General features: G+C 34.5%; 1 protein-coding gene and 1 long non-coding RNA gene across 4 annotated transcripts in view; one reads left to right on the plus strand and one right to left on the minus strand.

Moving 5' to 3' along the window:
- Nucleotides 1–396: 396 nt before the first annotated feature.
- lin28b (lin-28 homolog B (C. elegans)) overlaps nt 397–15,521 on the plus strand; it is a 35,316-nt gene continuing 20,191 nt past the window's right edge. The window contains exons 1-3 of one of the 3 annotated variants that reach the window (XM_038278673.1): nt 5,426–5,457; nt 5,807–5,871; nt 9,807–10,000. In XM_038278673.1, the coding sequence (XP_038134601.1) occupies nt 5,862–5,871; nt 9,807–10,000 (204 nt within the window). In that variant the 5' untranslated portion in view covers nt 5,426–5,457; nt 5,807–5,861. Of the gene's footprint in view, nt 898–5,425; nt 5,458–5,806; nt 5,872–8,930; nt 9,157–9,806; nt 10,001–15,521 lie in introns of those variants that run through there. The other 2 variants (XM_038278671.1, XM_038278672.1) reach the window with 2 other exon arrangements.
- LOC119779139 lies at nt 5,508–9,730 on the minus strand. The gene is made up of 2 exons (XR_005280187.1): nt 9,191–9,730; nt 5,508–5,580 (listed from the first exon to the last, which is right to left on the minus strand). It is a non-coding gene; the product is annotated as an uncharacterized LOC119779139 (long non-coding RNA).

The following is a 15,521-nucleotide window of genomic DNA, read 5'->3' on the forward strand; positions in this document are numbered from 1 at the left end:
GAAAATTCGGGGCCCACCCTGAAAGATGCTGCAATGAGCCATCGGGTGGCGCTACTGAGACCATTTCTCTACACTTTCCTTTCAATTCATCAATCGAACTCCAATTACTGATCTGAAACCATTAAATTCATCTCCATTGGTGTGTGAACAACAGGTGACAGATCAGTGGAGAAGATGTTGACTCTATACATGTGAAAAGGATATTTCAATGCTTTTGGAAGATTTCCTATAGGATATTTGCCTTGTTATGGTGTTTTGGAGCAAATGTTGCTCCAGCTCTGAAAAAGCAGCCCTTTGAGTGGTTGAATGTGGACAAGCAAGAGTGGGGGATGTGAAGTATGGATCATTATCAACAAGGGAAAAAGAGGGGTGGGGGAAAGTAGGAGCATGTTGGGGGAGGCCACACATTCCACATGCTGTAAAAGGTAGATGATGTCTCAGAGGGATCTTTTCCTCCACGGAAATCTTGAATGAGGACATTTTTTACTGCATGCACCATCTCAACAGGAGCTGTTGAGGAACATCTGCGTTTGGGCGCCATGGCTTTAATGCATGGATCAGTCCTTCTGGACAAGAGTTAAAATGAGAATATGGAGAATCTTGGAGCTGATTTCCCAGCAACCTCCTGCTCCAGAGTAACACGTTTCCAACAAATCTGCCTGGCCATCCGCGCCGCCGCAGCTTGTGTTACACAGTCACTATAAAATATTCATCCATGGAAAATCTCTTTGATTTCACTCAGTCGTTTATCTCCAGCGTGCCATGTAGGTTAATGTCAGCCTAAACATGTGATTCATGTTGAAGCATCAGGAAAAGTCTGGTCGGAAGAAGAACCTAATTTATCTGCAGGTCGGAAATAAAAAAACATGTCTACTTCTTCAACTGTTACTCCAACAGGTGAGTCTGGAAATATTTTGTTTCCTTTTTATTAGTTATTTTTCTTTTCTTTACTATGTTTGTGAAGCTTGGTTCATTGACCCGAAACGACCCCTCTTAAAAAAAAAAAAGAAAATCTGTTTTCAATTAAGTTCTTCTGGAATTAAACAATTTTTCAATCGCAGCAAAGCTTCACGCCCCTTTATGATAAGCAGGCTGCCCACCGACAACAAATAAAGACGGATGAACATGACAAAAGGCAATTTCACCACTCTTTGAAACCCCGAAATCGACATGATTTTAAAAAGAAAGTAAAGAAATTTTTTGAGAAAACCAGTCTATGAATGAGTTGTTCAGAGGTAACTAAATCTGCGTTTATGACGTCAAAGCCTACAAAAAGTGAAATAAAATCCTGCAGTCCGCCTATTTCTCTTCGTTAAAATAGAAAATGTTTTTTTTAAATATATATATATATATATATAAAGATATGAGCAAGTATTTGGTTGAATTATGGACATTTAAAATAAAGAAGTTTTGGGAAACCTTTGGAGAACCGCTTTCCGTCCGCCCCTCCACGTGACGTCATCGATATATCATTCACATATTTGCTTTTAAGTCGGACTAAAGAAAAATATCTACTGCCTTTTTTTGCGTTGATTTTTATATGTATATTTAAAAACTTCGTTTATTTACTTTAATCTTATAGGTGATCTAGATGTATTTATTTAAATAGGCTACTTAAAAAAAACGCATCGGATTTAAATCTACTTTTTTAGTTTAAAAGCACAGATTTGAATCCATACATCCATGTTTAAGAGGTGCATTTTTGTAAGGAACTAAACGAGACAGAATATAAATAATCCTTCCACAGTTAGTTTATTTTATTTAAACTTTAATGGACTATTTTTAATTATTTTTCGTTTTGTCTAAATGTTATTTAACGAAATCCTTAGCTCTATGAAAATATGTTTTTTTCATAACGCTGCAACTTTTCTCTTGCTTTTCCAAAAATAAATCCAATACTTTTTACATGAGATTCCGGTGAAATTTCCGCAATCAATGACGTAGAATTGGAATAAATTATGAATAAAACAACTTTATAAGAGTTCAGTAATCAATAACTTGTGCACATTAAATTAAAATAAAGGATCCTAAACATGACCTGGTTGGCGCCCAGTTTTTACACTTCCCTCTGAACTTTTTTTTTTCTTTAAGTAACGGATTGGTAGCTGGAATGCATGAAGTAAACGACGAAAAACACCCCCCCTCCATAAAAAAAAGGGCGAAAGAGAAACGGAGCTCAATGAACCCTTTGAACTACAATGACAGGAGCGCAGAGTAAAGGCAAATTTCCTCTGGGATCCTACAGGGTGCAGGATTGGGGGGTTGGGTGGGGTTAGCTGGGGTGATAGAGTACAAAGTCTGCTTAGAAGGTTGCTATTCAAACCACTCAGGAATCTGGCTTTGTTTATCAGGTGCTCCAAAATGGAGATTTGTCCCAAAATATCAGAATCTTTTGAGGATTTGTCTGTGACTTGTTCACATGTTGGGAGCTTCCAAAGACATGGTTCCAGCACACTGAAAAAAAAAAAAAATCTTTCTTAAATTAAGTTAATTTAACCTTAATTTTTGCAGGTAAATAGGATAATCTGCCAATGGAATGAGTATTTTTACTCCTAAAATAAGAGGATTAGATAATATACACTTGAAATAAGACAAAGCCATTGTTTTTTTCTTATTTTAAATGTAAATTGTCTTGTTCCATTGGCAAAGTGTCTCACTTGCCTCTTCAATTCAAGAAAAAAAATGCACTCAACTTGAGCAAAAATGACTTATTTAGATTTCCATTTTTTTGCAGTGCAGTTCAATTTACTGGTCAACAAATTCCAATTTCCAATCAGGGGGGTTATGAGCAAAAATACAAACCATAATTCAATTCAATTCAAAGCCTTCTATGAGAAAAAAAGTGCCAAAACATCCCCTATAGGTTCAAATTCACATTTATCATCTATCTATTTGTCAGATCTATCTGTATCGGACGTAATTCAAAACATCATAAATGTCAATTAACAGTATTGATTATTTTGCTATGAATCAAAATCTTCAGTGAGACTAAAAGAAAGCTGATTGCTTGTCTTGTGGAAATACAAGATATAAATGTTCTATGAGCAAAACAGGCATCTTTCCACATTAATCTTTTCTAAATCTCATTAAAATTGCATCCATCAGATGAAAGTTGATTTAACTTGAGCATAATTTTCAGAATATTGTACTTTCCATGAAGTTAATTGGCTTACAGAGCACTGTAAATGGCACTAAAATAAGAGTAAATTCTGGCAAATATCAGGCGGCTTCTGTATTTTTATTTTTCAATGAGGTTAATGTTTATTTAACAGAAGGTAGAACCAGGAATCTTTTCCATCATTATGAAAACAAATAAACTTTCAGAAGAAAAACAAAAACTATCAAACATAAAAGTGAAAATTCGGGAATGAGTCACTTTATAACATTAAATCAGTTTAACTGTGAAATAAACAGCAATCAGACAACAGTAACATCATAGGTGAACATTATGCAGGAACAAATTGCTTAAAATGCTCAAATTTTAAATGTCTGTGGGATAACCTGGTGTATTTATTGCAGATCAAATATTTTAAGATTTTAAAAAAACAAAAACATACACCTACAAATCAACAATTGCCTCATTTTATTACCAGAGAGTTACTATGTAGTTGAATAGGTTGACATTAAATTGTACTAACTATAGTAGTCTATTCCAGATTGCAGCATATATGGTGAAATAATGTGAGATACTATAACTATTGGTTACTTTACTAGGAACATTATTACCTGTGCTGGGTCATATGGCTTTACAGTGAATAACTGTTGTAGTTAAGCACAATAATTTCAAAATAATGGGAAGTTATCAACACCTAAAAAACAAACAGAGATTTGCAGCAAAAGGAACGCTGAAATAAAATAAGGTGAGTGTAAAACCTCACACAAAACATCCCAGGAATATATATAGTATCTTTTAAAGAGAGAGAATTGCTTGCAGTTTAGCAACATTTCCCCATCTTAATGTTCTTTAAACTCATCGAAACCAAGATTGATAAGTAATAAAAACAATGATTAATATATTGACATGTTCAAACAGAACAAGATTTTTAATATTCAATCATTTCCTAATGGTGATTATCAGCTTTCTTCCTTCAACTCCATTAAATGTTTTTGATCCTATAGATATATAATTACATAGAAAGAAAGATGCAGCTTTAGAAAAATCTTTTAAAAATGACTATAAGCACACAAATGAGATGTTTTGTTTGGAGGGGTCTTGATTTATCAATGCTGAGTGTTAAAGTGATATAAAATTGTATTCTTGTTTTTCAAAATTATGAAATAAAGATTTTTCTCCTTTAAAAGGAGTTTAGTTCTTTAGTTTTTTTTTTAGCAAGCCTTTGGATTTTGTTCATGTTCAGCATTCTGCTTTCATTTAACTCAACTCAGCCCTTAAATGCAGATATAAATGTACATTTTTGTTGTTCTTTTAGTTCACACACAAAAAAATAATAATATCTAAAAAAGAAACATTGGTTTTCCGCTTTTCTTCTTTCAGAACTGTCAGGCTACAAATAAGTTTGCTCTAAAACACAAAAACCTTAATTATTTATATATATATATATATATATATATATATATATATATATATATATATATATATATATATATATGTGTGTGTGTGTGTGTGTGTGTGTGTGTGTGTGTGTATTTAATTCAGCTTTACTAAAAGGAAAAAGAGGTAATGTTAAGTTTGAGGAAAATATTTAGATTTAACAGATAATTAAAGAATCAAACGTTTTTTACATTTTTTTATTTAGGAAAGCAAACATACATGTAAAAGAAGAACTGCTTTTTACATCATGTAACGGTTAGCTATTCTGCTGGTTGTTGATGTTAATTATAGAGAAATGACCATTGTTGGGCTGAATTAAAGCTTAAAAGGAGAAAAATCCACCTTAATCTTGGTTTTCTTTTCTTTATAGATTATTTGTTTATTTATTTATTTTTTTTATTTCTATTTGTCTTGAAATATACATTAAGGTTCCTTTTATCTTATACCTTCTTGTTACCAGAAAGTGAGAACATAAGCTTCCCATACATAAATACTAATTTTCTTTCACACCTCAGCGAACAGCGCTGAGGTGATCTCCTCCGACCTTTGATGATCAGAAAGCTGTCGGGGATATGATTGAGTGGATCACATCTGACACTGGTATCCAACCCTGTGACCCCAACCATAATTCTGTGGTGACTGCAGAGGCCTCCACCACAAGCATCTTCAAAAACAGGGCCTTTCCATGGAGGGGGGTGGGCTTTGGGCTGGGTTTGGATTGGATTGGGCTGGGCTGGGGGTAGGGGCCAAGCCTGTGAATTCTGGAGGGTGGGCTATTTGGTGCTGGGTGGGTGGGGTTAAGGGCTTGTTTTTGTTTCATTCCTTCCGACATGTTTTTCCCTCTCTCCTTACAACCGGGAATAACCTCCTGAGAAACGTCCTACCAGGGTTAGGTGTGAGATAAGGTGGGGGGAGTTTCTCCGTGAGCAGACTATTTTTCATGCTTGTTGTTTTCAAGCTGGTGGACGGCCTTGAGGATCTGCAACCTTCCCTCCTTCTTTCTCTTTCTGCAGGGTTCTGTTTTTAAGCTAAAAAAAAAACACAAAAAATGAACAAAATAATTGTTCAAGTTACGCAAAACCTGCCAGAGATAATGATAGCTAAGAGTGAAACCTGCTTAAAGTTGATCTAGTAAAGATATGGTGCAAAAGAAAACTAACTTACTGGGGATATTTACAAAGACTGAAGATGGTCAAGACAGAAATGATTAAGTGGAGATCAGAAATGACAGTTTTCGGGCTTGTTTTTCCATAGTTTTCTGCTCACATTCCAAAGCTGTGAGTTCAGCTCTCCTCTGGTGCCCACAAGGATGCTGGGAGGTTAGTCATCGAGTGTTCAGAACATGAGCTCGTGCTTTGTTTTAAATTACTATGATCTTTTGTTTTCTTTGTATTTTCTTTAAGTTTAAGATTCAGGTGTTAAATAGATGTCAAGTTTATTTTGGTCTCAAATTCCCTCATCAGAAGCTGTCATTTTAGATTTAAATCAGAGTTAAAAATGGAAGATTGTTTGCCTTTATGTCAATGAGATTGTATTATATGTGTATCTGAAGCATTGTTCATATTTATGCATGTTTGGATTTATAGTCAGACCAAACTCTTAATGTGATTTTTGCAAGAAAAAGTGTCTCAGGAATGAAGAGATTGTATAATTTTTAGACATTGACAGTTAATCTTCTTTAGGAAAAAAATAATTTCAGACACCCCCAAGTAATATAAGTGTCTTTCAAGATGAGAATGCTAAGGAGCTTTACAAAAAAAATCTGTTAACACTAAAGAAATAAAAATAAAAAGCCTTTGGTTAAATAAATGACACTTAAGTAAAATGAATTAAAATCACATTAATTAACAGTTTCTTCTTGAACAAGTTCAGTTAGTCCAAATAATGAAAAAAGTAAAATTTCAAGAGTGTAGGTGCTTTATCTGAAGTTTGTCTATTTTATTTATTGTTTTATTCTTAACATCTTGGAGCAATAACAAGTACATAGCAACCAGCTTAACTGACCTGATGGTTATACAGCTTTAGTGATTCAGTAACCTACAAAGCTCTATTGCAGGATGATGAAAGTTAAGTACAGAATTTTAAAGTAAATTTTGTACTGAACAAGGAGCTGGAGCTCTGCAGTCCAGAAAACACACTAAACAGGAGCGGTTGGAAAATCATGCAGAAGATTTTGTAGGTGCAATTTGGGAAAACTACAGGCTATAAGGGGTAGTTTTTAAGTGAGGAGCGAAGAGTGATGATTAGGGCTCTCTCTGTGTAACCTATATTTTTTCAGAAGCCTCAAGTATTTTCACACAGATTGTTTAAAAAATATATATTTTGGCATACATCTGAAGAAACTGGAAAACAATATACAGGCATTTAAAAAAAAAGAGAAAGAAACATTTCTTTCAGTCATCTGAGCAGGCACTATGAAGCAACAGGTGGGGGTTGGGCACACTGGTGCTTCAATGACCCAGTAAAAAAATCCTGGTCTTTCTGGAACTTTTTCCTCCTTTTACATTCAGGGGACTTCAGAGCATAAAGATCTAAACATATTACAGATCTTCTCGAAGCTTTAAATCAGCGCTGCCAAATTAACAATAATGGATGGAGCTGCTTGGCTTATTTACTTCTTTTTCACATCTTTAAAGGCAGTTTTGTCCAAACAGCTAAATCTGTCTATTAAGCAAACGCAAACTGTCGGAGCCTTCTTTCGGTCAGCTGATGGGGCAGTGCACAGCATTAGATCAGGTAGAGGCAGTGTTGCTCCTCTTTATCATATAGCCTTTAGTTTCCTCAACTTGTTTTTTTCTGTAACTTTTCTGTAACCAGAAATACCTGTTTCAAATTTTCCAAATGCTAATAAGGGGGAAAAACCTTTCTGTTTGCCAAATGACTGAGATATATGCAGCAACAGATGGAGTAGAGACAGTATTTTACTTTAGTTTCCACCCAAAATGCAGTTTTTTTTCCAACCATAAATAAATATAATCAAATAACCTGATTGGGTCCTAATAAACTGTAATGAAGACTGTATTCAGCCAGCTGATAAGACAGTGTTCAGCAACACATAGAAGAAAAGTTCCCCCTGCATTACTCTCTATATACAATATTTAAGGACACATTTGCATTTCTTGTAGTTACAGCACTGCAAAAAAACCATCTACAAATAAGTAAAACATTTCTTAAATGAAGTGTATTTACCCTTAATTTGAGCAGGTAAATAAGATGATCTGCCAATGGAATTAGTATTTTTACTCCTAATGTTGTGGCCCAGCTTTGATGACACAAAAAAGCAGAAACCTACAAACGCCACAAATGCACCATGGACTTATTTTACGCAGGCAACAGAAAAAATGCTCTAGGTAAACTCCTTTAGTTTTCTCAGTTAATTTTTTCCTCAGGCAAGCAAACAAAAAAAGACAAACATTTCCTCCATGTTTCTCTTGCACTGGTAAAAAACCATACGCTCACCCAGATGCATGCTGGTCCTACGCTTGACTGCCTATTTATAAAAAATAATTAACCTAAATTAATCATAACTAACTAAAAATGAAGGAACATGACTAAATAACCAAAATACATAATCTAATAACAGATATTAAACAATAAAGTAAAATAAACTTGGATAGATTATGCACAAAAAACATTTTTAATCATTAACAAAAAATAATTTGCTCCACCTAAAATAAGATAATTTGATAATATACACTTAAAATAAGACAAAACAATTGTTTTTTTCTTATTTTTAATGTAAATGGTCTTGTTTCATTGGAAAAGTGTCCAACATACCTCCTCAATTAAAAAATGCACTTAACTTGAGCAAAAATTACTTATTTAGATTTCCATTTTTTTGCAGTGAGGTGGAGGAAAAGGCAAAAACAATGCCACTCCACTAGAAAGGCAGGAAAAATATATCATTGAAAAATTCCTCTGTCATCTTGTTTAAAATGGCTTTAAATTCTTAGAAAAGTATGACTGGAAAAAAATAATTAGCAGCTACCACCTTAAATTCCATCCTTGATGTAGGTAATGGCCCCACATTTCATTATCATTATCATTTACATGTGTTTCTGATGTATTTCTTGTTTTTTCCGTGTTATTCTTGTTGCCATCACCACCCAACTGCCCCCAACATTAATCCAAGCATAATTTAATCTAATCTAATCTGAGTGCATAATAGACTCATGGTTGCCACACCAGCCCATTATAATAGGGAGGAGGCATCTATCATAACTGGAATATATATGATCCCTTTATGATGACTGTTATGGATGATGTTCTTATCTGTAGAGGTGGAAGTTTGCGACAAAAAAAAAGTAATTGACAAAGTCACGTGCTCTCACTACGGGAACGGGCACAGCCAGCAGGAGAGCGAATAGAGAGAGAGAGAGGGAGGAGGAATAGAGCGAGAACAGAGGTGGTGTGAGAGAGGAAGGGATCCGAGGGAAGAGAGAAAGACATGACAAAAATATCAAAAGGCAGAAAGCACGCTGTACCATGCGAGCCAAACTGGCGACCGACGGGATCGAGGATGTCGGATTAATGGTGAAGACCGCAGAGGAAGCTTCTCTATCGCAACTTGGGCGCTCAGGGTCCGCGGGGAAACATGGCCGAAGGTTATTCTGCAATTATTATCATTTATTGACGTACCTAGAAATATGAATCCACTCTTTAACGCGAAGCGAGGAGGATGAGGTGCAGGGGAGGCAAGGTGCAGCGCGATTATTGTTGCAAACCCTCTGAAAACAGAAGGAAAATCAAACTGACGCGCCCCTTGCCGAGCACCGTGTCTAACCATGTTTGGCTGCGTTCACATACGCGCATTGTTAGAGCGTGGTCGTGTAGTAAAAGCTCGATCAACCCATGTGTACACCTGCCTTTTTTTTCCTCCTTCTTTGTAACTCCACAGCAGGAACTGGGTTGTAGATGCGTGACAGGACAGAAAAGCCCCCCCTTCATAAGTCACAGAGCATGCCTGTGCACGATGCAGCAGCAGATGCACTCATCTGTCACCGATTAACAACTTTTCTGAGACATACGCCGCATTTTTCTTAATTAAACATATTAGTTTAGAAATTTTCTACCGTCCGTGAACTTCACATTTCAAGTTATAGGGGGAATCCCCGCTTTTTCCCTTGCTTTAAGCTCATTTAAAAAAAAAATGTATCTTATGGGACTCGTATAAAAGGAGTGTATGCAAGCAGAAAAGATGCTTCTCTAATTTCCCGTTGTTGTTTTTTTTTAATTTATTTATTTTTTTTTTTAGGAGGGCCGGGTAAAGGTGGCGGCGGAGAGGATCCCGCCAAGTCCAGCGAGCAGCAGGAGAGGATCCGAACCCAGATCCTGTCCGGATCAGGCTTCTGCAAGTGGTTCAACGTCCGGATGGGCTTTGGATTTATATCAATGACAAACAGCGAAGGGAACCCCGTAGACCCTCCTCTGGATGTTTTCGTCCACCAAGTAAGTTAAAAAACAATTTCACATAAACAGATAAACAGCTGATTTCTAATTCTAAACAGAATTGACATTTCCCACATATATAGTTTTTTCCCCCTCCACAAAGAGAGTTATATTGTGTGATCCGGATGTTTTGCATTGCCAAACATGTTACTGTGTTTCCTCTTTTGGCCACATGCGATCAGCCCCCCCTCCCCTCCTTGCTTCCCTCTCTCCTGTGTGGCTCTGACACCACTAGTTTCACACTTTGGCCCTTAATGGACAGCAGAGCTTGCTTGACACCCAGCCAGCCAACATGTCGGCCAGCATGTGTTTTTCTTCTTTTCTTTCCTCTAAAATCTTAACTTAACATTGAGCCTTGTTTTGCTCTGCATTGCTTATGTTGATCCTGAACACACATGAAGCCAGGCTTGCTTTTCTACCACATGTTGCACTGTGGATTTATTATGTAGGCTGCAGGAGGTCACTCAGAGGCCTGTTTTTTGACTCATTCCATGATTTTCTCACCCTTAAGCTAAGGCCTTTTTATGGTCCTGCAAAGCGTTGTTACTCTTCCGAGGATTTCCAGGCTGGAGGATGAGGGGACACATTGTCCTCTAGCTTTTATGGGCTTCAGAAGACATGGAGCTAGTTGAGGGGATCAACATTTCAGCAGACATTTCTATTTGAACATAGGATCCTAAACTTCTTCCAAATCAGTTCTTGCAGTCCCCGGACAAGCCCTGCTTTCTTTGCCATAAATATAAGGAGTCATGAGACCTATACAGGGGTGTGCACAGAAGGTTTTTAAAGGAGCAGCCAAATGGGGGCCACTGATATGTAGAGTGAATAGGCGCTATATAAATAAACTGAATTGAATTGATATGTTGGTATCAATAATGATATATTAAAAAAACAAAAACTAAACACAAAAAACAAAACAAATAACCATGTTCTTATTGGGGGAAAAAGTGCTTCTAATTCTTCAAGCAGCAATAGCTTAAGTTGATTGATTGATTAAAGTTTTGTTGAAATTAATTTCCAACAATGATGCTAATTTAAGTTTTTTTGATTTGTAAGAATATTGTTTAGGGCCCTATGAAATCTATTATTATAATTTCTGTTCTGTTTTTAAATTTCCTGATTTCTAGTTATATATTTTATATGTTAGTAGAAACAAAACAATAAAATGTGTTTAAATGAAATGAAATCCTGCATTTAATAAAACAGTATCAGTTTTGCTTTTTAATTTATATACAATAACTAACCAGTAATAAGTGGTGTACAGTCATATTTTCACCCTACTTATTCATCAGTGTTTATGATCAGTATCCTGCTCCTCTTTTTTTAAGCTATACAGATTTGTTAATCATTTATTAGATTGTTTATCTAAAAACTAAGTCAATGCTATTCTTTCTGCTGCTATGAATGCTGCACAGCAGAGTATGGATATAACAAGTTGACATGTTGGTTCATGTCTGTTTTTTATCTAGTTTTAATCTATCATATATGAATACATCTAGCCGAACACTTCCTGATATAAAAAGGAAATAATATTATATGATGTGCAGGGAATCCAGTTATAATTGTGCGTTTTGATTATTGCCTTTTTCCATATTTACTATACATAATTATAACATAACTGTTTACGTTCTATGGTTATGGTTTGACAATAATTCAATATCAATAGCAAAATTATTTTATCCAATAACGGTGATATGACATTTCCAATATTTTAATATGCATTCAACTCTGAGATCAGAGCAAAATGGTTCAGGTTTAATGTTGTTTTATGTTTTTCATTTTTTTAGGGAAATATTAAAATGTCACATTGGATGAGTTTTATAAACATGGCAAAATAACTTTCATAAATGTGTACGGGCCTCTGTTGTGTACTGGCAGTCTTTATTAGGCGTTTATTTTGTTTATATCTGGGTCGCATTTCAATTAAATAAATCCAAATTATGACAAATAGTGTCATAAAAGTTTTGGTCGTGTAATAGTTTATGCATTGCTGTGTGTGTTTTGAAAGAAATTAAAAATATGTCTTCTTTGTGCCTCCCTGCTGAGATCACACCCTGGGCAGTGACTAAAACCTTTTCTGCCAGAAACAATGAAGTTAGACAATAGCTTTTTTTTTTTAGCAAATGTATATCAAACATTATGTATATTACCTGCCTAGAGAGAAGTTTTAAATAAACGTACATTCAATAAACAATGCAATATATTTTTTAACCTAGTAGTATTATACTGTTTGCTAAAAATGTATTTGGTAACTTGAATGTTGACATTTCTTGTATTTTTAGAAAGTAACATAAACAAACATTTCTTTTTAAATCTCTCTGATAGAGGTCACTCTTACTGGTGAAACTATAAGCCAATAATCTTCCCTTACTCATTTAAGAACATTTTATTTTTAAATCTATGATTTACTGTTAAGAAGGATACAGATGTAAAAAAACCTAATTCTTAGGGCTTAGTCAAACACATAATCTGTTCATTATGTTGGTTTAGGCTTCACCAAAGATGGGCATGCAAATGAGCTTTTCAATTTGTTCTGGTGGTGATTGCTGCCCTACCTGCTTAACTGTTGTTGCTTCACCAAACCTTTGTGTCTTTAGCACAGACCTGTTTGACTTCACTTAATAGTGTCATCTTGCCAGTTTAGCCGAAACAATTAATCAGATTAATCATGATTAATGGGTTATTGAAATAACAATCACCTAATTTGGTAATTAATTAATTGTTAACTGGTTATTAACTAATAATTAACCTTGGAAAAGTTTTAATTTCACCTGGTTTAATTTTATTATAAATGTTCTTTAAGGAATCTTTGGCTATCTGATTATTAATTGAAAAAAAATCAGATTAATCAATTTGCAAACTAATCGTTAGTTGAAGCCCTATGTGGCACTTTTTTACTTTGTTAGTCCAACCCCCCATAATTGTTCGCAGAGATAAAAAAAAAAATATATATATATTTCAGAAAGGTAAAAATCACCCTGTTAATTTCATTTCTTTATTATTTATTTCTGTGTCATCCGTTGTTTTAAATAATCTGCGACTGACGTAGATTAGTTAATTCCATTTCTGGGTCATCTTTATATCCATTTTTTTATGGTTCTTATATCAAGAACAAAGCATTAAAAATGATTTTGCACATTTTGCCGCATGGCCCACAGGTTTATTTTCATTATTACCATTTTTTCATAAACCAGACAAACACTTTTCTGTAAAAGAAATATACATTCAATCTACCTTTTTCTTAACTGTTCTTTAACCCTGAACGAGTTTTCTTCCTCCTATGTGATTTGTTAGAGATCTGTTTCAAAGTCACAAAATGAAGAGAATTAAATACGATGAATTGATTCAAAATAATTAGTATTTTGTGGATGTGCGTTAAAATGAGGTGGATAGGAGCCTGCTAATAGATTTACATAATCAAAGCTGATTTGATTCTTTGCAAACAGCATCACCCTTTAATCAATCAGTCTGTGCTTTCCATAAGCATCGAGGGATAAAAGAAACGCTTTTTATCACATGAAAACAAGATAATGTAACAACATAATAAAAAAACAGCAATTATTTCAAAATAAAAACTGTAAAGGCTAAAACAGGTAATTTTTAGAGAACATACAGAAATGTATAGCTGACAGAGGTAATGTTGATTTAAAGGAAACAACTATGTACTAAAATGCATAGATTCTAAAATTTAAATACATGTCCTAAAGCTAAGATCACAAATAATAATAGCTAAATTTCTATTAATACCAAAGGTATTGTTTAATTTATTGCAGCAAAGATCAAACTAATAAGAATAAACAAATCAAATAACTTAAACCCATACTAAAAGTGAATGATTTTTCATTAAGAACGAATGATCCTAATTACGAAAAGCTGGGTAAAAGCCAAACTGAACAGATACTATGTATCATTATAAAATACTCAGCCGTTCTCTGGAAATTCTGCCATTTAAAATTAAATAAAATTTCAAATCCTCATCATAGCTTTTCATCCTTATGGTTTATCAGACAAAACCTTGTAGAAGCAAAATAAAGTATGATGTGACATTTGGCTCATTTAAAGATATTAAAAACTCCTTTAATTCAATTTTTATATATGTATCAAACACTTTTATATATATATATATATATATCAAACAAATACATTTTTATTATGTATCAAACACTGAAATGATTTGTCTATCTTGGAACATTGTTGCCATTTAACTCTAACATTTATGCATAAGTGTCTTACTATTTTTTTTGTACATTTACTGCAATTGTTAGGTAAATATATTAATTTAATTACATTGAGAGATAAATAATATGGTTTAAGCCTGGCTGAGTTGCATATATTCATAGTTGTGCACTTTTAACTGTGAGTTACAGGTTTCGTTGTTTTCTCATGAAATTGAAATCCTGAATGATTTTGCCTGAATGTTGATCATCTAATGTGAATTCTCTTTATACCTTTCAACACCATATTTTTTCACTGTTGTTTTGAGTTGCCTTAGGGATGGGTCAGGCCTGTAGAAGAGTGAATGAAACAGACTTATGAGCTGAGTAGGACTTCAATAAACTATCTTTGAATCAGCGGTAGATATAGTCACACTTTAAAATGTCCTTATCACCTTATATCTTTTAATACATTTCCTTGAATGTCAAATGATTTAAGGTTGGTTCTCTTAAACCCTTAAGTCACCCTTTTGGGTCCTGTAAAGGGGTTTTCTGTTTTCCAGCTAATCAAAGTCACAAAAAAAACATGGCAGAATCTTGTATGTCATTATTTTTCCTAAATTTAACTCCATCTTTTTTTACACGTTCAAGAAAACAAAAACAAGACATTAATTTACCCCTATTAGCATCTATTAACAAGTGCACAATAAATTGTCTTAACACTAATGCTTTTCTATCCCAAGGTCTCCAGCTCTGTGTTTACAAGAACACATCTGTCATCTCGCACAAAGGGAAGACAATATGCATTCATAAGCAAATCATCATATTGAATGCAAAAGAGCTTGTTTCATTGCAAAGGATTCACATGCGCCCTCATTAAGACAGCCATTTATTTCGTCTCCTACTCCTCCCTCTCTCTCTTCTGCATAGCAGCCTGAAGCTGTTTCCTGGATTTTCTGCAGGTAGAAGAGAAAAATCGGTAAAAAAGAAAAAAAAAGTCAATTTGTGGTGTTGTTTTTTTAAGGATTTAAAATCTATGTTTAGGTTTAAAAATAAAGCTTGACACAAAGATATTGATCTGAGGTCCTCATGGAAGCTACTGTTATATCAGGAGAAGTCTCTGTTTGACAGGAAGGATATGCAGTTTTCTAATCATTTTATTGCATGGTTTGCTTTGGTTGAATATAAAGAAAGTGGAAACTGATTAAAACATGCTTTACTGCAAAACACTGGCTGTATATTGATATAGATTAGAGAGAGGGGGGGGCAGAGAGAGAGATAGGAAAGAGAGTTACATTGGAGAATGTAAGGAAGGGGGGACAAGGAGAAAGAGGGGGAGCAAGAGGAGGAGTTTCCTTTAGAGGGGG

The sequence above is a fragment of the Cyprinodon tularosa genome, unplaced genomic scaffold (genome assembly GCF_016077235.1).
Source record: "Cyprinodon tularosa strain WSP-4 unplaced genomic scaffold, ASM1607723v1 ctg143, whole genome shotgun sequence".
NCBI lineage: Eukaryota > Metazoa > Chordata > Actinopteri > Cyprinodontiformes > Cyprinodontidae > Cyprinodon > Cyprinodon tularosa.